General features: G+C 37.9%; 1 protein-coding gene across 7 annotated transcripts in view; it reads left to right on the top strand.

Annotated features, from left to right (window-relative positions):
* BRAF (B-Raf proto-oncogene, serine/threonine kinase) overlaps window positions 1-22,493 on the top strand; it is a 172,156-nt gene that overhangs the window by 124,946 nt on the left and 24,717 nt on the right. For 4 of the 7 annotated variants that reach the window (XR_009260197.1, XM_058724070.1, XM_058724072.1 and 1 more), the window contains exons 10-14: window positions 77-196; window positions 2,326-2,462; window positions 2,710-2,827; window positions 4,867-4,951; window positions 5,800-5,976. Coding sequence is in view for 6 of the 7 variants with exons in the window: in XM_058724070.1 (XP_058580053.1) it covers window positions 77-196; window positions 2,326-2,462; window positions 2,710-2,827; window positions 4,867-4,951; window positions 5,800-5,976 (637 nt within the window). In the remaining variant the exon portion in view is untranslated. The remainder of the gene's footprint in view (window positions 1-76; window positions 197-2,325; window positions 2,463-2,709; window positions 2,828-4,866; window positions 4,952-5,799; window positions 5,977-22,493) is intronic. The other 3 variants (XM_058724073.1, XM_058724075.1, XM_058724074.1) reach the window with 1 other exon arrangement.

A 22,493-nucleotide genomic window follows, 5' to 3' on the forward strand; every position in this document is an offset into this window, starting at 1 on the left:
TTCCCATGACTTCTTTCATTTCTTCTGTGTGTCTGTCTTCTTGTGTTTGCCTGCCCCTCTCTTTCTCTTCTAACAGCCCCTTTGAACCAGCTGATGCGTGGTCTTCGGAAATACCAATCCCGGACTCCCAGTCCCCTCCTACATTCTGTCCCCAGTGAAATAGTGTTTGATTTTGAGCCTGGCCCAGTGTTCAGAGGTAGTTGGGCTCTTCTTTCTTGTTTTCACCCAAAGCAAACTCAATATAAACTACAGATACTGTTTGTGCCTCACCTTCACAGCGTGTGTTTGTAAGTGTGAGAGTTTTCAGTACTAAATTTCTGCTTGGCCTGGCTGGAATGCTCTGAATGTGCTTCTCACACATACTCACTACCACAAGCTTTCTGTATGCTGTCTGTCATAAATTTTTAAAAGCAAGAAAATTCTGAGCTAAGATATCCATCTTGTTTTTTGTTCTATTACTTACTTTTTGGTCTTGATAATTTCTTAAACTCGGTGGGTGGCAATAAATAATGTATATGGGGGGGTGCCTCAATCAGAATAACTTTTATCTTAATCCATTTACATAATAGCCTTCATGACTATTAATATTTGTGATCAACTCTTGTGGTTTTTAATAAAGTAAAAATAGAAACCCCAATTAGGAGATTTTGCCAGATTTTTGGCTTTATTTTTCTATAATAGCACTGTCCTTTTTTTTAATGCAGGACATGTACATTTTATATCAGAGGTAGGGAGCCTTAAGAAAGGCTTTTAATATATTTGGGGTACTTTTAGCATACTTCAGAAAATTTGAGGATTGCTACCCTCACTTACACCCTAATATGAAGGAAGCACTATAGCAGTGTGGTTCCACTCTCTCAGTTCATCCCACTCTGTTTTGTAGTTAAACTGATCTCTTAACGTTTTAACTCAAAATTCAGACAGGTATCTTACTACAAATATTTTTAAAGAATTATATTTACTGGCTTTTGCTAGTGTCTCTTATTTACTCTAAAAGTGATGGTGGTGGTTCAGATTTTTGCTGTCTCAGCCCAGCTGTTTCTCATAAAAACCATAGGATGGGCTAGAATTCCTACAGTACTGAGTAGTGTCACTGAAATAAGTAATACAGCACATTATTGAGTAGATCAGAATCTGTGAGGCCTGAGCAAGCAGTTAAAGCTTTATGATGTTGAAAATTACCAGTTGGAAGGTAGAAAATGGATTATGCTCTAGTTACAGGCGTCCCAGGCCCCATTTCCTTTTAGAAAATTGCATATCAGATCAGGTACATTCTCCATGTGATGACATGTGTGATGTGGTAATGATAAAATTCTATACAGTTCGAACATTTAAATGTAGACATTGCTATTCTCCCTACCCCCAAATAGTAATCTTATAAAAGAAAAAATTCTTTCGAGGTCTTTTTGTTCTGTATATGCAGATATTACTGGACATCTCAGTGCTCCTTAACTGTATTCAGACACCACTAGGAGTCATTGCCCGGAACCCCTCTAAACCGGCTAGGTGAATCTAGGAGTTGTGCTCAGTCGGTGTTTAGAGAAGTATGCAGCCCTGCCTACTGAGTCTACTTTCAGTGTATCCACTGGACTCACTTGACTCATAGAATATTTCCACTTGTAGCAGCTTGGCCAAGAGGCCATAGCACTTAACTTTTCTCTCACTTTATACCTGTAGAGATTTTTCAGAAAGTCTTGAGAAACCTGTTTGGCTTTGTTTGTATTAACTTTGTTATACAGGTAACAAGTAGTCTTTGGTAGAACAGGAATCCAGGAACCACTGAACTGACCGATATTTCTAACTCTTAAACAGTATAGGATTTTTAAAGTTCTCGTGGCTAATATGATAGAGCCAGATATTTTTAACATTAAGGCCATTATTATATGTTCCCATTTGGGAGTTTCCATCTGTTTTTATATTGATTGGCTGTTCAGGTAACATAAAATAGTTACAAGTTTATTTTTTCTATAAGCTTTTAAATTGATTTTACTTTTTTAAACCAAACAAAGACTTGGGAGTATTGTTTTAGTATTGATCTCTTACTTTAGAAAGATTATTTTTCTTCCAGACTCTACACCAATAAGCAAAGTATGTATCTGAAATCAGGTGTTTTAAAAGTCATTAGATTGACCAGAAAACTAAAAGAAATTACAGTGCTGATCACCAAATGAGGCCCTTTTTTGTCCTATCATTTCCAAAAGATGTGCCTTTAAACATACATTGCATTTTGAAAAGAAGTCTAAATCTCTCCCCACCCTCTTCCCCCAGTAAATTAACATACTCAGTCCTCCTTTAATAGATACATTTTTTATTTCACTAATTTAGGATCAACCACAGGCTTGTCTGCCACCCCCCCTGCCTCATTGCCGGGCTCTCTCACTAATGTAAAAGCATTACAGAAATCTCCAGGGCCTCAGCGGGAAAGGAAATCTTCTTCATCCTCAGAAGATAGGAATCGAATGGTGAGAATATATGAGATCTTCTGTCCTCTAAGCTCTTTTGTTTTATAAGCTAGCTAAATGTAATGTCATCTTTTAGATTATATGATATATAGTGATGTATGAGATGTCAGTATGTGACACAGAATTCCCTTAACAAAGTAAATTTAAAAGCTTGATAGTTTTTTGCTTAAAGCATTCCCACACACTGATTTTTGCTCTCTTCCTTTTTTGTTTGTTTTGGCTTGACTTCTGTGCTATTTTTATGAAGAAAACACTTGGTAGAAGGGATTCAAGTGATGATTGGGAGATTCCTGATGGGCAGATCACAGTGGGACAGAGAATTGGATCCGGGTCATTTGGGACAGTCTACAAGGGAAAGTGGCATGGTACGTATGTAATACAGTGACATACAAGTTATAATAGGATACGTGTCATAACTGTGAGTTAAAAAAATCAAAGGGAATATGCACTGTTTGAATCACTAAGCAAATAGCATCATAGCAAATAGGTCAGATTAAAGAGTCCTCCAAAGAAAGGGTTAACAAAAATTATGGGAAATAAAAACAATTCACAGCAAGGAGGACTCCTATCATTACAGTAATAATTTTTAAAGATGACAATTCCCCGGGTGAGTTACGCCCCAAGATTTTTTTTTCTTTTAGAAGTCTTTTTGCTGATAGTTTTATTTGTGTTATAAATCACAGGTAAACATTAAAATTGTACTTACCAAAGGAAGAAACAACCAGGGAACATATAGAAATGTTTAGCCTCACTAATTATCAAAGAATTGCAAATTCAAAAGCTAGAAATCATTATTTGCCTCTCAAGTGGACAGATAGGTTTTTTTGTTTTTGTGTTTGTTTGTTTGTTTGTTTTTTAAATTGGCCATGTTTAGAGCTGTGATTGTAACACTGCTGGAGGGAGAATAAATTGCTACAGATTTTCTGGGGGGCAGTTTGTCAATATGTGTGTTGAGCCAACAATTCCATTTGTAGAACTACAACTCATTGGGCAGAAACAAACAGATGTGTGTGCAACTATATTCATTAGAGACTTAATGAGAAAATGGACATAAAGTTACGTGTTCGTTAACAGAGGACTGGATAAATTGGTAACCTTCATATGTGATTATATAGACATGACATAGTGTGGTAGATCTATATTTATTGATACAGAAAGGTATGTGTGGTATATTAAATTTTACAGAACAGCATGTATAATATCCTATACTATGGTACTGCCTAGAAATATACATATAACATAAACTTTTAAAATGACTGTCAGCATTTTAGTATGTATCTTTTTAGGTGATTTTTTTCCATATGTATTCGTAAATATTCACACTGCATACATATAAAAGCCTAATAAGTTTATATATCAGTGTGTTAACAATGATCACTTCTGAGTGACATGATTATAGGAGATTTTACTTTTTTTCTTTGTTTTCAAAATGTTTTTCACTATGAGCACTGTATTACTTCGATAATCAGGAAGAATCCATAATTATATCAAAGTATAATAAACCTGCAAAAAAGTACAAGATTCATCTGTATTATTGTATGTGGTTATAGGTCATTCATTCTCTGAATACAATTCATTGTGTGACTCTAACATGATTTCTTTTCCAATCTCTACTGTGTGATGAACATTTGAATAGTGTCCAGTTTGGGGCTATTACGAATGCTGCTGCTGTGAATATTCTTAGTACATGTTGTTTGGAGAACATATGTTCCATTTTTGCTGGGTATATACTTAGGAAAGAATTGTGGGACCACTGGATATACATATGTTCAGTTTTAGTAGATGCTGCCAAAAGTGTTTTAAGTGCTTGCACCATTTTACACACCCACTGGCGATGTGTAAGAATTCTGTTTCACATAAAATTATTTTTTTAATCTTCCTGAGCAAAAGCAAGTGATCCTTGGATTTGAAAACCATGTTAACTACTCTGATAAAGAAGCTCTGCAGTTTTCTATTTCAGCCAAGCTTCATTGGGCCTGTCATCAATAGTTTGTTTTAACATTCAGATAATAAAAGCATTTGGTTTAGTATTGTTAATTAATCAGGAAAATACCATGGGTACTTACTTGGTTAAACTACATTTCTAGGGGAAATACAACATTGGCTATTGGGGGGGAGGTGGTATTTTGAAATACTAGTATAGGAGTGTCATTGTTCATTTAGTTTTTATCCTTAGAAAATTAATACATTTTAGAAGTTAAGATCTCATTTATTTGCAATTTAATAATGGTATGGATTTAAGGCCATGGTAATTAGTGAAAATATCCAAGAGGTTTGTTTTTATATATATATATATATATATATATATATATATATATATATATATATATATTTTTTTTTTTTTTTTTTTTTTTTTAAGTTTAAAAAATTGGAATGACATTTGGAATGACAACTTTTTTTTTAGGTGATGTGGCAGTGAAAATGTTGAATGTGACAGCACCCACACCTCAGCAGTTACAGGCCTTCAAAAATGAAGTAGGAGTACTCAGGTGAGCCTGTGTGCATTACTGTTTTCCAGAGAAGTTATCTTTATCTTCTATTTTCCAGTGATAGCCACTGTTGGCTTTATAGGTTTACTAAAAGTGGATAAGACAGAGTTTGAGTATACTATGTCTTTAACCGTATTGTTTAAGTGGTGTACAATATTATATGGTATAACTGATAGGAAAATTAGTCCTAAGGTGAATTAATGGAAATACAATGTTCTGATCATGAAAAATCCTATTTCCGCTTATGGAAATAATACTCTCAAAATTCTAAATTTATCAGAACACATTTAAAGATTGTGTCAAGCCCTGGGACTTGAGGAACATTAACAAACTAGAGAATTTCCAGGCAGGGACAACTTAGATGAGGAGGATTCTGAAACTGTAACAAGGGGAAAACAGTCGATAGAACTGAGTATATTTGGGTCCACAGAAGGCTATTATGTTCAAGAAGGTACAGACTTTGTTTTATTCCAGAGAGCAGAACAGGACGGCCAGTGGTGGAAGTTGTAGGGAAATAGTTTTTTCTCAACTCCAAAGAACTTTGTAATACTAGAACCACTTTCAAAAGGGGGCTAAGGGTGAAAAAAGAAGCTGCAGTCTCAGTGAAGAGCTTTGCACAATTGAAGGTATCTAAGCAACTTCAGTTGCCTGTTGTGAGGTATATTAAAACCTAAGATCTTTCTGCAAGGGGTAGGATATTAGACTAGACAATTCCTAAAATAATTTCTAAACTTATCCTTCCTTATGTTCTAACATCTTCCTGATAATCAGACTGCTTTGGTCCACTTTTTTCAGATTTGCTGAAGTTTATCGACATTTACTGTTTACTGACATACTTCCTTTTACAGGAAAACTCGGCATGTGAACATCCTGCTCTTCATGGGCTATTCAACCAAGCCCCAGCTGGCTATCGTCACCCAGTGGTGTGAGGGCTCCAGCTTATACCACCATCTCCACATCATCGAGACCAAATTCGAGATGATCAAGCTGATAGATATTGCTCGGCAGACTGCGCAGGGCATGGAGTAAGTTCCATTCTGTTAAATCTCTTGTAAATTGTTTTTGAGACCACTGATGGTATTTTAAAGGTTTTAGCTAATATTCTTTTGGGCTGCCTTTTGAATTACTGTCTAGTAACATAGGAACACTTTTAACTAATGGCTAAAAATATGATATTAAGAAATAAAATGTCTCTCTAGTATATCTTTAGTATAGTCTTCAAAAACGTGTATCAAATATTTGATAACAAATACGTGACTGCAATTTTACGTTTAGCATGCAATGATTCAGTATTGAAGGTTAACAAAACAAAATAAGCCAAAAAAACAAGAAAGTCTACAAAAAAGTCTTTAACAGTTACTGAAGTATACAAAATAATTAAGTTGTCCTTTCAAATTATTTTCTCCATGTACCCATATTTTTTATTACAAAATGTCATCTGAGTGAAATAAAATAAAATGAAAATCTGCATTCTGATGCTGTTTTAAGGATTCCAAGTTGAGTTGTTCATATCTGTTGAATTTTGCTATGTAATTTAAAAGATAAAATGTTGGGGCGCCTGGGTGGCGCAGTCGGTTAAGCGTCCGACTTCAGCCAGGTCACGATCTCGCGGTCCGTGAGTTCGAGCCCCGCGTCAGGCTCTGGGCTGATGGCTCGGAGCCTGGAGCCTGTTTCCGATTCTGTGTCTCCCTCTCTCTCTGCCCCTCCCCCGTTCATGCTCTGTCTCTCTCTGTCCCAAAAATAAATAAAAAACGTTGAAAAAAAAAAAAAAAAGATAAAATGTTGCTTAAATAGAATTTATCATCGGTCACAATAGGGAACCAACTGGGAGGGATAAATTTTGCATGCAGCTCTTAAGTACAAATGAAGAAGGAAATCAAAAGGTAAAAGTTAAGAATGAATTTTGAAAGTACTTAGATGAAAAATTTTAAGTTAGTAGAATACAAGTTTAAAAGCTCTATGGGTAGTTTAAAAATATGTATGTATCTTATATTTTATAGTATACAAATGGCTTTTATTATGTCATTTAATCTTTATAGTGCTATAAAGTAGATTTTTTTTTTTTTTTTTTTTTGCTTTTAAAGGTCAGGAAACTCAGGCTTTTAAGTGATGTCTATAGCTGCACATTTAATAAATAGCAGCAGAGGTGTTTGACTCAGAATCTGACTTCCAAGCCATTATTCTTTCCCCATATTCACTATGCTACTTTTACATTTTAAAATTAGAATAAAAGAGTAAAAGTGTATATAAGTACCAGTACCTAGAGCTCTGACTCAAGGTCACTTAGTGTGTACGTGTAGGACCAGGACCGAAAATCAGATTGGGCTCTTAAATCTTCCCACTGAACTATCACCCTCCCTGTCTCAAGACTACGTAATATATCTAAGTAATTTAAGTAATTTACATTGTTTACAAGCCTGTGGTCAGCCAGAATGCTTATTGCAGCAAATGATTACCTCTTCAGTAACATTCCCACTTATCCACTAGACTTCAAACAATGTCAGCCTTTCATATAAGTTAGAATCTGAATCTGTTCAAATCTGAAAGGTATATTAAACTCTTGGAAAGAGTGAACCGTGGCAAAAGTAGTAAACATTGATAAGAAAACAAAGCTTATTCTGCTCCCATCCCACCAGTCTCTTTGCTGTTTCTTCAAGCCAAGCATCTTCCCTCCTCAGCCTTTGTACTGGTTATTTTTCTCTTTGGGATACTCATTCCACAAATATCCATAGAGCTTCTCCCTTAGGTCTCTGTTTAAATGTTACCTTTTAAAAGAAGGCTTCTCTCACTCATCATCTTATGTAACTAAGATTCCTACCCCACCGATGATACTTTTTGTATCCCTATCCTTTTGTTTTTGAGACTCAGCTGTATCGGACATATTTGTTTATCGTCTGTCACCCCCACTAGAATATAAGCTGTATGAGATGAGGGGCTTTGTTGTGTTCATTGTTTTATCCCTATTGCCTAGAACAGGGCCTGGCCTATGATAAGTACTCACTACATATCTGTTACACACACACACACAAAATGAAAGAATGATTACACATAACTGCATATTATTGCTGGTTTACCTTTTGGAAGAGAGAGAAGCATATCAAAACAAGTGTCAAGGAAAGAGAAAATGGTCAAAGAGAATAACAAAAGAATAAGAGGGGAAATGCTTTTGCTATAAACAGAGGCAGCAAAGAATAGTACTAAAAATTGTTTTTAGAAACAGTGATGGGTAGGGCATCTGGGTGTCTCAGTCAGTTAAGCATCTGACTCTTGGTTTCAGCTCAGGTCATGGTCTCACGGTTTGTGAGTTTGAGCCCCGCATCAGGCATTGTGCTGATGGTGCAGAGCCTACTTGGGATTCTCTTTCTCCCCCTCTCTCTGTCCCTCCCCTACTCGTGTGCATACGTGCCCGCGCGCTCTATCTCTGTCTTTCTCTCCCTCGCTCTCTCTCTCTCTCTCAGAATAAATAAATAAACATTAAAAAAACAGGAACAGTGATGGGGCAGTGGAATGCAACTATTGATAAAGACAAGAAGTACAGTAGAGAGAACATTATCAAATTGCAATAGTTCTGTAGTCTGGGGAATAGTCAGTGAAGAGGCATAATATGATCCCATCACTTTACAGTTTGGGTTCTGTAAGCATAAACCTTTGCATCTGTCTATTCCAAAACACTTTGGTTATATTTTTAGCTAACTCTGACTATATAATGAGTATACCTAGTTATGAATTCAGATCATTCTATAAATTTATCATAGATTTTAATAGCTAAAAAAGTATTAATAGTAAAATTTAAGGGTGCCTGGGTAGCTCGGTTGGTTGAGCATCCGACTCTTGATTTTGGATTAGGTCACGATCCCAGGGTCGTTTGATCGAGCTCCATATCAGGGGTGACAGCCCAAAGCTTGCTTGAGATTCTCTCTCTCTCAAAATAAATAAACTTTTTTTTAACTGTAAATTTTAAGCCCTCTAGCAAGAGTTTATTACCAGCTTTAAATGAACCAAAGAAGATACAGTACCTATTTTTTCTTTCTGTTCTTTATAGGACAGTAACATGCACCCGGTTAAATGTATTAACACATCTTTAGTTTCTAACGGCTTTGGCAGATGTGGGTTTCAAGTTAAGGTGACAAAGTTTTGCTGTGTTTTGAAACGCCACTAAAACTACAATCAAGGAATTTTCTTAAGCATGAACATATAAGGACAGAGATAACAGAGAGGAAGGAAACAATAACAACATTTTGAAAACCAGAAAGCAGATGAAGTGGTAATGGAATTAATGTACCTAAAAAAAGCTAAAGCCTTAGTTGGCAATGGGGAAATAAAGGCCAACCTGACACCACAGGTTCCTCAAAAGTGTCAGGAATTGGCAGTGCCGGCTGCCTTCAGAAGAGGGGAGATACGTAAGTGAGAGAGCATATCTGCAAATCTTCTCTAAATCCTGCGTCCTGCTCTGGGTCGCTGGGTGACTGCCCCCTCCCTGCCCTACTGTAGACTTTTATATTCTCTGGAGAGAGGAAAATCAGTTATATCTGGACTGGGGACATGGGCATGGAGATTTTGTCAGAAACAGGGGGGTTGAGTGACTGTTTCCGGAAGGATGAATGGAGAGTTCCCCAGCACTCTGTTTTCAAAGATTCCCAGCCAAATGCTGGCAGCCAAAACTTCCCCTTTAGGCAGGAGATGGGAGAGTCTTCTCTGAGGAATCTTATCAACCGAGAGAAAAGACCCAAAGGTAGGGACATCAGGGATTCCACTTAGATCACTACACAGGGAAGTTAAAAAACAAGAAGCCCATCCATATGCTCAAACCTTCCAGACAGTTTTTTGAACCTTCATTTAGTCTGAGTAAGACAAATTGTCTCTGGATCATCAAATGTCAGAGGTAAAGGGTGGGATGCCAATGACTGAGACCAAAACAAACGGAGTTAAAGAGGCAACAAGGAATAAACAAACAAACACAAGGCAAGGAGAAGAGACGACTCTCTCCCCCGAATACCTACCAGTTTCCTCAGAGATGAAAGAAGATTTTTTATTCATGAAGCAAGAATAGATGCTTTGTTAGGAACATTTGGATAATAACAACAACGGCAGTGTTCAAATGTTGATATTGTAGCCCAGCACAAATTATATGCTTTGTACTTATTTAAACTTTTAAATGTCTGATTCCTCCTTCCCTGTCCTCCACCATCATTTCACAAAGGACAGAGCAAGCTAGATGTAGCTAACCGATAAGTCCATAGTCTATTTAAAGAGCCACCTAATAGTGTACTTTTGCGAAGCCCCCGTTTCAAAATAGTCTGCCACCTGAATGTTTTCCAGATGTTGTTGATCTTTTCTGAATACTTTCTGAAACGTATTATTTTCCCCTAACTCCTTCCCAATTTGAAAGGATACAGTTAGCCACTGCTCACACAAAATGTATTTTGAAGTCAGAGAGTATAAGCAGAATAAGGATACAAGGTGCTGGGGTTGTAGTCATTCATAGGATAAAACCGTTAGTAATTAGGAAACTGAATCATTAGGACTTTCATATGTGTCCCCTTCATTGGATTACAGAATATAAGCAGATGGGTGACATTTTTCCAGTGTGATTTTGTGTCCTTTCCTCCGTGAAGGATCATTTCTGATTGCTAGGTTTACCTGAAGAGAGCAGAGTTGTTGTAGATAAGGAGAGTCTCATTCCTCCCGAATCAGGGTTAGTATAGTATGTTTATCATCTTCTCACCTGACAGTCATTGACCTTAGGGCCAAGGTGTTTTAAAAATGTTGTTCTAAAGAAATTTCACAAATGATCAAGCTGTCATGCCATTTCCTTGCAGGACTTTTAATTTCAGTATAATATTTATTGTATAACTTTTCATTTAACTTTATCAGAAAATTTACTAGGTGTTAAATCAAGAGAAAGTTGTGGTCTGTTGTTATACCCACAGAAGTGTGATAATCTAAATAAAGATAATTAAAAGTAATTGGGGATAAATCCTCACGATTTACTTTTTTAAAAAATAATGAAACGTATGCCTCTTTACTTAAAAACAAACCTAGTTTTGGGAATGCAAGCTGGTGCAGCCACTCTGGAGAACAGTGTGGAGGTTCCTCAAGAAACTAAAAATAGAACTAGCCTACGACCCAGCAATTGCACTACTAGGCATTTATCCATGGGATACAGGTGTGCTGTTTCGAAGGGACACATGCACCCCCAAGTTGATAGCACCACTGTCAACAATAGCCAAAGTATGGCAAGAGCCCAAATGTCCATCGGTGGATGGATAAAGAAGATGTGGTATGTATATGTACAACAGAGTATTACTCAGCAATCAAAAAGAATGAAATCTTGCCATTTGCAACCACGTGGATGGAACTGGAGGGGATTGTGCGAAGTGAAATTAGTCAGAGAAAGACAAAAAGCATATGATTTCACTCATAGGAGGACTTTAAGAGACAAAACAGATGAACATAAGGGAAGGGAAACAAACAATATATAAAAAGAGGGAGGGGGACAAAACAGAAGAGACTCATAAATATGGAGAACAAACAGGGTTACTGGAGGGGTTGTGGGAGGGGGGATGGGCTAAATGGGTGAGGGGCACTAAGGCATCTGCTCCTGAAATCACTGTTGTGTACTATATGCTAACCAATTTGGATGTAAATTTAAAAAAATAAAATTAAAAAAAGATAATAAACCTAGTTAAAAAAAAAGATGGAAGGATGAATTAAAGCTGAAAAGAGGTGAACGTGTATCAATGATTGAAAATAATTCCAGTTGATCAAAGAATATTTAATTATAGTGAGCATGATTTTCCAGTGGATAAGAACAATGATACAAAAGAGGGTACTGGTAATCAGAAAAATAAAAACTAAAGTACTATTTTTCACCCACTGGGATTAGCAGAATACCTGAATTCAGACAGAATTGCGTGTTGAGAAAGATGAGGGGAATTGCTTACTGGCACCTGATGCAACCGGCCACCCCTGGTGTGCTCCAGAAGGTCTGATAAAATGGAGAGTACCTGACCTGCCCCAAGACCCAAGAGATGCCAGCTTTTGTTCCATAAAAGGTTTATATGGGAAGAGATGTATTGCAGGAAAATATATAACAGTGAAAAATTATAAATTTAAATGTCCATCAGAGGACTTGGATAAATAGAATATTGGCACCTCTGTACAGGAGAATAATAACACAGCAGAAATGAATTACGTATCAGCATTAGCTTTAAGATACAGTATCAGGTGAGAAAAGCTATAGCATGAGACCACTTGAAATTTTAAAAACAAAACATTTTTATATGTGGGTTTTTTTTTTTTAAGAGAGGTGTACATAAGTATGCAAAAGTATTAAAATAAGGATTAGCAGACACACACCAAATTGAGTAGTGGTTTGCAAGAATGGTGGAAGGGATCGGCATGGGGACAGCTATCAGGGAGAGAAGAGCAGTTGTTTTATCTATAACACGTTGATTATTTCTGTCTTTTAATTTAAAACAAAAGACTCCATAGTTGTGTTTTACCTTCATAAGTTTTATGAACTGTGAAAACCGGGAGGCCAATGTGGAAAATTTTTAACAGAATTAATTATGGTGAGAAATATGAGTGATTGCTGCAGTGATTGCCTTTGGTGCAGTTCTTAATTTCAAAATAAAAGTTATTATAGGGAATACATAGTCACTGGAGAACACCCAGGAAATGTGAACATAAATCAGCACCAGTAATCCGCCGAGAGATAATCACCATTAATATTCTGATGTGTATTGTGTGTCCTTTCAGAATTTGGTACTTAATAGTATACACAGTGAGTTATGTTGTTGTTCCAAGTATGGACTCGCACTGGTTTTACCTTTTTTCATTCTTATTTTAAATATCTTTCTTGATCAGTAAATACTGTTTTGACCCCACCTCTGCTACATACTAGTAACTTACCCTCTCCTTCTGTTTCTTATACCAGCTACATTCTCTGGTTTTTTATATATGCAGTAATGTGTTTAGCAAGTACTTACTATGTGCCAGACTTTGTTCTGTGTACTTACATATGCTACCTCATGTAATCCTCAATAGCCCTGTGAGGTATATCCTATTATTATCCCCATTTACTTATAAAGAAACTAGGGTTTAGAGAGATCAAGTAACCTGGCGCTGACACTTTGGTGTCAGAGTATATTCCTTTACACGTTGCTGCTTCTCCAACTTAGTCTTTTCAACACCTCAAGTGGGCTCTTAATGGAATACAGCAGCCATACTTTTTTTCAAGATTGTTCGTTCTTCCTTTCTCCTAGAGGGTGTCTTACCTTCTCTATCCTCAAACCTTCAACACCTCTCCTCCAAGAACAGTCAGCTGGTTTCCTTGCCTGTGATTTCATTGAGAAAATTAGAAGCACCCACCACATCTGCCCACCCGCCTGTGTTCATGCTCAATTTTTATGCCTTATCACTAGGAGTGAAAGCCAGCCCTTCCTTTTCATATGCTAGATCCCCGTCTTATTTCCCCTACTCACTGACATCTTTGGAGTAAATCTCCCCTACTCATCTTCAGCTTTTCGTTTTCTACTGGATTTTCTTTCATTTAGAAGATCTTCCTTATAATGCACATTTGGCAGAATGTTGACAATTGTTGAATCTAGGTGGAGATTGTAGGGTGATTATTGTACTATTCTTTCAACTTTATGCTTAAAAATTTCTTAATAAAAAGTTATGGAGGACCCATCCTTGATTCTACTTCCCCCTCAAGTTATCACCTCATTTTTCTATTTACAGTAAAACTTGACAAAAGAGTTGTTGATATTCACTCTGTAATTTCTCTTCTTGCCTTTTATTGTGGATCCCACCTGGTCAGGATTTTGTCCCAGTACTCCACTGAAATACTTCTTAGTGGGTCCAGTGGTTAGATTTACAGTCTCCATCTGTTTGTACTGTCAGAAACATATTCTGCAGTTGATCATACCCTTCTCCGATGAAACCCATCCTTAATCCCTTGCTACTCAGAATCTGGTCTGAGTAGCATCTGTACCACTTGGGAGCCTTTTAGAAATGCTGAGTTTTAGGGGTGCCTGGGTGGCTCAGTCGGTTAAGCATCTGATTCTTGATTTAGGCTCAGGTCATGATCTCACAGGTTGTGAGTTCAGGCCCCACCATGAGTCTCTGTGCTGACAGAGCAGAGCCTGCTTGGGATTCTGTCTCCCTCTCTGCCCCTCACATGCTGTCTCTCTCTCTCTGTCTCTTAAAAATAAATAAACATTAAGAAGTATTAGTGAAAATGACATTTAAAAAAATTTTTTTTAATGTTTATTCATTCTTGAGACAGAGACAGAACATGAACGGGGGAGGGTCAGAGAGAGGGGGAGACACAGAATCTGAAGCAGGTTCCAGGCTCTGAGCTGTCAGCACAGAGCCCGATGCGGGGCTCGAACTCACGAACCACGAGATCATGACCTGAGCCGAAGTCGGAGGCTCAACCGACTGAGCCACCCAGGTGCCCTGCGAAATGACATTTAAAAAAAGAAATGCTGAGTTTTAGGTGCTACCCCAGATCTTCTGCATTAGAGACTATATTTTAGCAAAGTCCCTAAATGATTTGGATGCATATTAAAATTTGAGAAGCACCCTTCTCCTGATTTTCCTTCTACTTCTCCTTTGTAGCTAGTTCTTCCTCAACGCTTGAACCTCGCTGAATGTTGGAATTCTCCAGGAATCTCCATTCTCTTGGTGATCTCATCCAGTTTCATGGCTTAAAATACTGTTCAGTTACCACTTATATGCCCATCACCATCCAACTCACTTCCTCCGAACTCCAAACTGTCCTGTCCAGCTGTCTGCTCCACATTGCTTGACTGTCTAATGGACATCTCATATGTAGCGTGTCTCCTACTGAGGACCTGACCTTTTTCCTCAAGCCTGCTCTTCCTACAGTCCTTTCATCTCAGTAACTGGCAACTCTGTTCTGTCAGCTGCTTATGTCAACATTTTGTAGTTATCTTTGACTCCTCTCTTGTTGGCACACAATACACCCAGCCTATTATCTCCTGTTCACTCTGTCTTTAAAGTATATCTAGAGGGGTGCCTGGGTGGCTTAGTCAGTTAAGTGTCTGACTTTGGCTCAGGTCTCGATATCATGGTTCGTGAATTCAAACCCTGCATTGGGCTCTCAGCGCAGAGCCCACTTCGATTCTCCTGTCTGCCTTTCTCTCTGCCCCTCCCCTACTCGCACATGTGCTCACACTCTCTCTCTCAAAGATAAGCATTAAAAAAAATTTTTTTTTTTAAATCCTGTTTTCATTTTTGGGGCAGCTGGGGGGCTCAGTCATTTGAGCGTCTGACTTCAGCTCAGGTCATGATCTCACGATTCATGGGTTCAGACCCTATGTTGGGCTGTGCACTGACAGCGCAGAGCCTGTTTTGGATTCTCTGCCTCCCTTTCTCTCTCTCTGCTGCTTCCCTACTCATGTGCTCTCTCTCAAAAATAAACAGGGGCGCCTGGGTGGCTCAGTCGGTTAAGTGGCCGACTTCGGCTCAGGTCATGATCTCGCGGTCTGAGTTCAAGCCCTGTGTCGGGCTCTGTGCTGACCGCTCAGAGCCTGGAGCCTGCTTCGGATTCTGTGTCTCCCTCTCTCTCTGCCCCTCCCCCAGTTGCATTCACTCGCTCGCTCTTTCTCTGTCAAAAATAAACATTTAAAAATAAGTAAACATTGAAAAATTAAAAGAAAAACGTATACCTAGAATCTGACAAATTCTCATCTCCTATTCTGCCGTTCACTCTGATTCAAGCCACCATTAACTCTTGGCTGGCTTAGTGCTCTTCTTCCACCCTTACCTACCTTCAGTTTATTATTGTTCAGCACCCAGAGTCTTTCTTGAGACTTAACTCAGGTTATGTTGCTCCTCTGGCCTCCCAGCGTCTCACATTTCACTCAGAAAGAAAGCCAAAGTCCTTACAATAGTTCCTCAAGGTAACCACCACCACAATCTCTCTGCTTTCGTATTACCTCTCAATTCATTTACTGCTCTTCCTTCTTGCTCCCTCTGTTGCAAGCCAGTTTGCCCTCTTGCCGCTCTTAGAATTTGGGAAGCACATGCCTCCCTTAGGGCCTTGCCCTTGCTAGTTCCTTTGCCTTCTATGCTCTTATCCCATATCTGCGTGACTCTCTCCCTCCCCTCCTTTCAGGCTTTCATCAAAAGGTCCTTTGAAAAGAGGCCCTCCCTGCCCTAAAATCACCACCCCCTGCCAACTCATCATTTCCTGTCCCCCCACTCACAGAATACTGACACATCTTTTTTCTTTTCCATCTTCTGTACTAAAATGTAAGCACCTTGAGGTAGGGCTTTTCCGCTTTATCTTCAAGACTTAGAACAGTTGTTGCTTAGCACATAGTGGGCTTTCAATAAACACGTGTTAAAAGAAAGAAGAAACCCCTTCACAGGTGCCTGGCTGGCTCAGTTGGTTAAGTGTCTTACTTTGGCTCAGGTCATGATCTCACGGTTCTTGGTTTCAAGCCCCTCATCATACTATGTGCTGCCAGCATGGAGCCTGCTTTGGATTCTCCCTCTCTCTCTCTCTGTCTCTCTCTCTCCTTCTGTCCCTCCCCCACTGATACTCCCTCTCTCAAAAATAAATAAACATTAAAAAAATTTTTTTAGAAGGAACCCCTTCAAGGTAATCATTATTACCTCCATTTTTTAGGTTAGGAATCTAAAGCTAAAAGGGATTATGTAAATGTACCCAAGGTCATATGGCTAGTAAGTGATGCAGTTGGAATTCAAAACCCATGCCCTTTCCACTCTGTCCCTCTGGTTATGTCTCTTACGTCTTCTTGGCTCTGGTTTTCCCATTAGTATAAGTGTAGTTATTGCTGTTTTGCTTGCCTCCCAAAGAAACACAAAGTGGTTTTTTTTTTTTTGTTGTGTTGTTTTTTTTGCAGTGATGCAAAAAAAGTGTTGTTTTTTTTGCAGTGATGCAAAAAACAGTGTTTTTTTTTTTTGCAGTGATGCAAAAATATCCTGAAAACTTTAAAAGGCTGTATGTGTACATGAGGGTGGTAGAAATTTTTTTCTTATAGAAGTTTTACAGTTTTTGCTTTTAGTTTTAGGTCTTAAATCCACTTTAGATTGATTTTTGAGTTTGGAATGAGATGAGGGTTGAAGATTTTTTTTCTCCATATGGATATCCCAGCAGAATTTGTTGAAATGACTATCCTTTCCTCCACTGAGTTACCTTGCTTTTACAAAAAAAAAATAAATATGCTTCTGATTTTGGACTTGTATTTGAAATGAACTTTTAAAAAGAATAATAGGGTTTTTACTATTCCATCAGTACCATGATATTCCATGTTTATAAAACATTCCCACTTATTATTTTTAGGCCAATGTTTTACTTAGAAGGTTTGATTTTCCAAGGGGGATTATACCCTCTCTAATGCAGGTCCCAGCTAGGAAACAAAAAACACATAGAAGTATCATATTCATTGATGAGGAGATTCAATATTATTAAGATGTCTTCCTTCCCAAATTGATCTGTAGATTTCATTTTAACCCCAGTCAAAATATCAGCAGACTTTTCTGTAGAAATTAACAAGTTGATCATAAAATGTACTTGGAAATGCAATGGCTAGAATAGTCAAGAAAATCTTTGCAAAGTTGAAGGACTTCTAGTGTCAGATTTCGGAACTTTGTATAAAGCCACAAGGCCATGTGATGTTGGCATAAGAATGGTCACATAAATCAACAAAACAGAATAGAAGGCCTAGAAATATATCCATAAGTCTATGGTCAGTTGATTTTTTTAACAAGACGTCAAGGCAATTCATGTGGAAAAGGTAGTCCTGTCAACAAATATTGCTGGAACAAATGGATTTCCATAAATAAATAAACAAATAAACACACGATTAACCCTTACGCAACACAAGACATTAATATTAACTTGAAATGGATTAAAGACTAAAAGTTGAAAATCTAGATGTTCTAGAAGAAACATTGGGGAAAATCTTTATAGCCTAAAGAAAGACAAAGATTTCTTAGGATACACAAAGTAAGGATCATACAAGAAAAAATTCATAAATCGGACTTCATCAAAATTTAAACCTTTGCTTTTTTTTTTGCTTTTTTTTTTTTTAATTTATTTTTGGGACAGAGAGAGACAGAGCATGAACAGGGGAGGGGCAGAGAGAGAGGGAGACACAGAATCGGAAACAGGCTCCAGGCTCCGAGCCATCAGCCCAGAGCCCGACGCGGGGCTCGAACCCACGGACTGCGAGATCGTGACCTGGCTGAAGTCGGACGCTTAACCGACTGTGCCACCCAGGCGCCCCAAACCTTTGCTTTTTGAAGACACTGTTAAAAATGAAAAGATAAGCCACAGATTTTAAGAAAATGTTTGTAACATACATTATCTGATTAAAAGACTTGTATCTAAACCATACAAGAACTCTTACAACTCAGTAGTTAAGACAAAGTATCCAACAAAAAAAGTGGGCAAGAGATTGGAGTACTTTATTTAAAAGGCATAAGAATGGCAAATGAACATGTGCAAAGATGTTCAACATCAGTAGACATTAGGGGAGGTAAGTTAAAACTCCAAGACACCACTCACTACACACCCACTAGAATTCTTACCATCAAAACCAGCCATTCCGATTATTGATAAGGTTTCTAGAGCAGCTAGAGCTCTTACATGTTGCTGGTAAGGATCTTAAATGGGACAACCACTTTGGCAGTTTCTTTTAAAGTTAAAAAAACCACATGAGCAATCTGGTCTTAGTTATTTACCCAAAAGAAGTGAAAGCATAAGTCAACAACAGAGACTTGTACTTGAATGTTCATAGTATCTTGTTCATAATTGCCAAAAATCAGCAACAACCCAAATGTCCAAGGGCTAAATGGTTAGGTTGTGGTATGTCCATACTCTGTAATTCTGCATGCAGCCAGTGTGTGAATCTTAGAATCATTATGCTGAGCAAAAGAAGCCATAGATTTTGTTTATGTGATGTTCTAGAAAAGGCAAAGCTAATCTCTAGTGGCAGAAATCATTATCAGTGGTTGCCTGAGCTGAAGAGGGTGTTATTAATTGCAGAAATACCTGAAGAAAGTTTTGGGGGGTGATGGATATTCTTCATGTTGATTGTGGCTGGTCATTATACAAGTATATATATATTTGGCAAAACTCAAACCGTACATAAAATTGGGTGCATCCTGTGTTGTAGACAAGTTATACCTTAATAAGTTTGATTTTTTTTAATGCGATAGAAACCAAAAACTACATAAAAATGGATTTTAGGCCACTCAGAGCACAACACAGCTGGAAAAGGTGTGAACTTCACTTCTTACGTATTTTAATTATTTTATTTTATTTTTTTATTAATTTTTTTTAACATTTATTCATTTTTGAGAGACAGAGTATGAGTGGGGAAGGGGCAGAGAGAGAGGGAGACATAGAATCTGAAGCAGGCTCCAGGCTCTGAGCTGTCAGCACAGAGCCCAGCTTGGGGCTTGAACTCACAAACACGAGATCATCACCTGAGCCAAAGTTGGATGCTTAACCGACTGAGCCACCCAGGTGCCTGATATTTTAATTATTTAAAATATAAATGATTGTTTAAAGTATAAATGATTGTTGACTGCAGAGGAGTAGCAGAGTCTCATTCCCTTCAGTCTTACTCACTTTGCACAGTGTGGTTATGAGGAGAGTGGAGAGCATCAAAGTAGAAGGGACACTGTAATTGAAATTGTTTGGATCAAATATTGTCACCACCCTCATGCATATTAGTCCCGTCAGCTGCCACACCCTCCCTAGGTTTCTGGGGAGAGATTCAGCTTGCTACATGAAGTCTAATGAACATTTTTGAAATTGTGTACCATTTGGTGAAACGGGATTCAAATGCTAATGTCTTGGAAGCCAGTTCTTGGGTTTTAGAAACAGTTGAAAATACAAGAAAAGAAGAGTGAACTTCAGTGAGAGACACTTGGGACTGTTACAAACAGGCAACACCGATAAATCAGGCAAATACTACAGCAGATGTAGCCTTAGCAATTGCATTTCAGCAAGGCATTTGAGTGATAATTCTCATGATGGCGTTGAGGAGAGGATCAAGAGATGTAAATGCATGGAGAATTGGACTAGGTTCATAAGTGTATGACGATCATCATCCCTGAAGCTATTAAGCTGAAGGAGATTTTTGTTTCATTCTGCTCCTGAGTATGACTAGCATGTTTACACATAACTTAGGTGAGGGCATCAAGAGCACACTGATCTTTTAAAACTTATTTTTTAATGAAAACTAAAATTTCAGTCAGCTGAGATTATAGGCCACGTCTACAAGATAAGACATCTTACCCAAGGTCAGAAAAGAAAGATACACATACAAATATAGGATGGGAAAACTGTTGTGTAGGAGCAATGCAAGAACAACCCTGTAGGGTTGGAACTGAATATAATTTTAATAGAAGTCTGTAGAGTGACTGTGGCTGCCATAATACTCTCAATAATGGCTGATATAATTTTTTAGCCCACATAAGGAAGATGAAGATGAATTAAATTTTGTTTTGTTTTTTTAGATTCCACATCTAAGTGAGAGCATATGGTATTTGGATTGCCCTGTCTGACTTGTTTCATTGCAGATCATGCCCTCAGGGTCCATCCATGTTGTTGCAAACAGCAGGATATCCTTTTTTGTGGCTGTGTAATATTCATGTGTGAGTGTGTATGTGTGACATTTTCTTTATTCACTCATGAACACAAAGTTGTTTCTGTATCTTTGCTGTTGTGAAGAATGCTGCAGTAAACATGAGGGTGCAGATGTCTCTTTGAGAGCCTGGTTTAAATTCTTTTGGGTATCGGGGCGCCTGGGTGGCTCAGTCGGTTAAGCGTCCGACTTCGGCTCAGGTCATGATCTCACAGTCCGTGAGTTCGAGCCCCGCATCGGGCTCTGTGCTGACGGCTCAGAGCCTGGAGCCTGTTTCAGATTCTGTGTCTCCCTCTCTCTCTGTTCCTCCCCTGTTCATACTCTGTCTCTCTCTGTCTCAAAAATAAATAAACGTTAAAAAAAAAAAATTTTTTTTTTAAATAAATTCTTGGGGCGCCTGGGTGGCTCAGTCGGTTAAGCGGCCGACTTCGGCTCAGGTCATGATCTCACGGTCCCTGAGTTCAAGCCCCGCGTCGGGCTCTGTGCTGACAGCTCAGAGCCTGGAGCCTATTTCAGATTCTGTGTCTCCCTCTCTCTGACCCTCCCCCGTTCATGCTCTGTCTCTCTCTGCCTCAAAAATAAATAAACGTTAAAAAAAAAAAAAAATTTTTTTTTTTTAAATAAAATAAAAAATAAATTCTTTTGGGTATATACCCAGAAATGGGATTACTAGATCATATGATAATCCTATGTTTAAGTTTTTCTGAGGAACTTGCATACTGTTTTCCATAGTGGCTGTACCAGTTTACATTCTCTTCAACAGTGTACCCTTGAAAGAATTCCCTTTTTTTCTGCATTCTTGTCACCACATGCTGTTTCTTGTTTTTTTGATAATAGCCATGCTAACAGGTATGAGGTGATAGCTCATTGTGGTTTTGATTTGCATTTCCCTGATGATGAATGATGCTGGACACCTTTTCATGTACCTGTTGGCCATCTGTATGTTTTCTTTGGGAAAATGTCTGTTTTTTAATCAGTTTGGGATTTTTGCTATTGAGTTCTACAAGTTCTTTATATTTTTTGGATATCCCCTTATTAGATATATGACTTGCAAATATTTTCTCCCATTTGGTAGGTTGCCTTTTCATTTTGTTGGTGGTCTGTGCCCTTTGCTCTGCAGAAGCTTTTTCGTTTGACATAGTCCCAGTTGTTTATTTTTGCTTTTGTTGCCTTTGTTTTTTGGTGTCAAATCAAAAAAAAAAAAAAAATGATTATCAAGACTGATGTCAAGGACCTTGCTACCTATTTTGTTTTTCCTAGGAGTTTTATGGTTTCAGGTCTTATGTTCAAGGAGAAAATTAAGATGAGAGTCGCTCTAGTTTGTGTTGATCGGATCAAATCTAGAGTATTGTATTTACTCTTGAGGCATCATATTAAGCTCTTAAAAGAATGTTAAAAAGCTGAATCTTGGATAATAGCTTGAAAGAAGTAGCATAGAGAACAAATTTTACTAGATGATTTGCCCAGCTTTCAGATTAAATGATTCTGTAGGTGGATACTTTTGCTTCAAGGAAGGAAACTCCCAAGGGAAACCTATCAAGAAGATGTGATACTCATTTAGTTTATAGCATGTTTTTTCTTTCTTGCTACTTTTATAAACCTATAAGGTTCTCTTTAACATCTTTGAAAAGTTAAGAAGGGAGTCCAATTTGACTGCTTTAAATAATGGATAGACTTCTGTATAATCTATAGTAAAGTTAATTTATTCTTGTTCCCTTCCCTACCCTCAACCAGTAAAGGATTACCCAAGGATAAGGGGGTGCTGTTTCAGGTTGCAGCTGTATATGACTTTGGCCTGTGTTAGATTTATATTGTCCACCTTCTACTAGGGTTATATCACTAGCTCAGCACTTGTATTTATATCTTGTTAATTATCTAGTACT

Source organism: Neofelis nebulosa, chromosome 4 (genome assembly GCF_028018385.1).
Source record: "Neofelis nebulosa isolate mNeoNeb1 chromosome 4, mNeoNeb1.pri, whole genome shotgun sequence".
NCBI classification, from domain to species: Eukaryota; Metazoa; Chordata; class Mammalia; order Carnivora; family Felidae; genus Neofelis; species Neofelis nebulosa.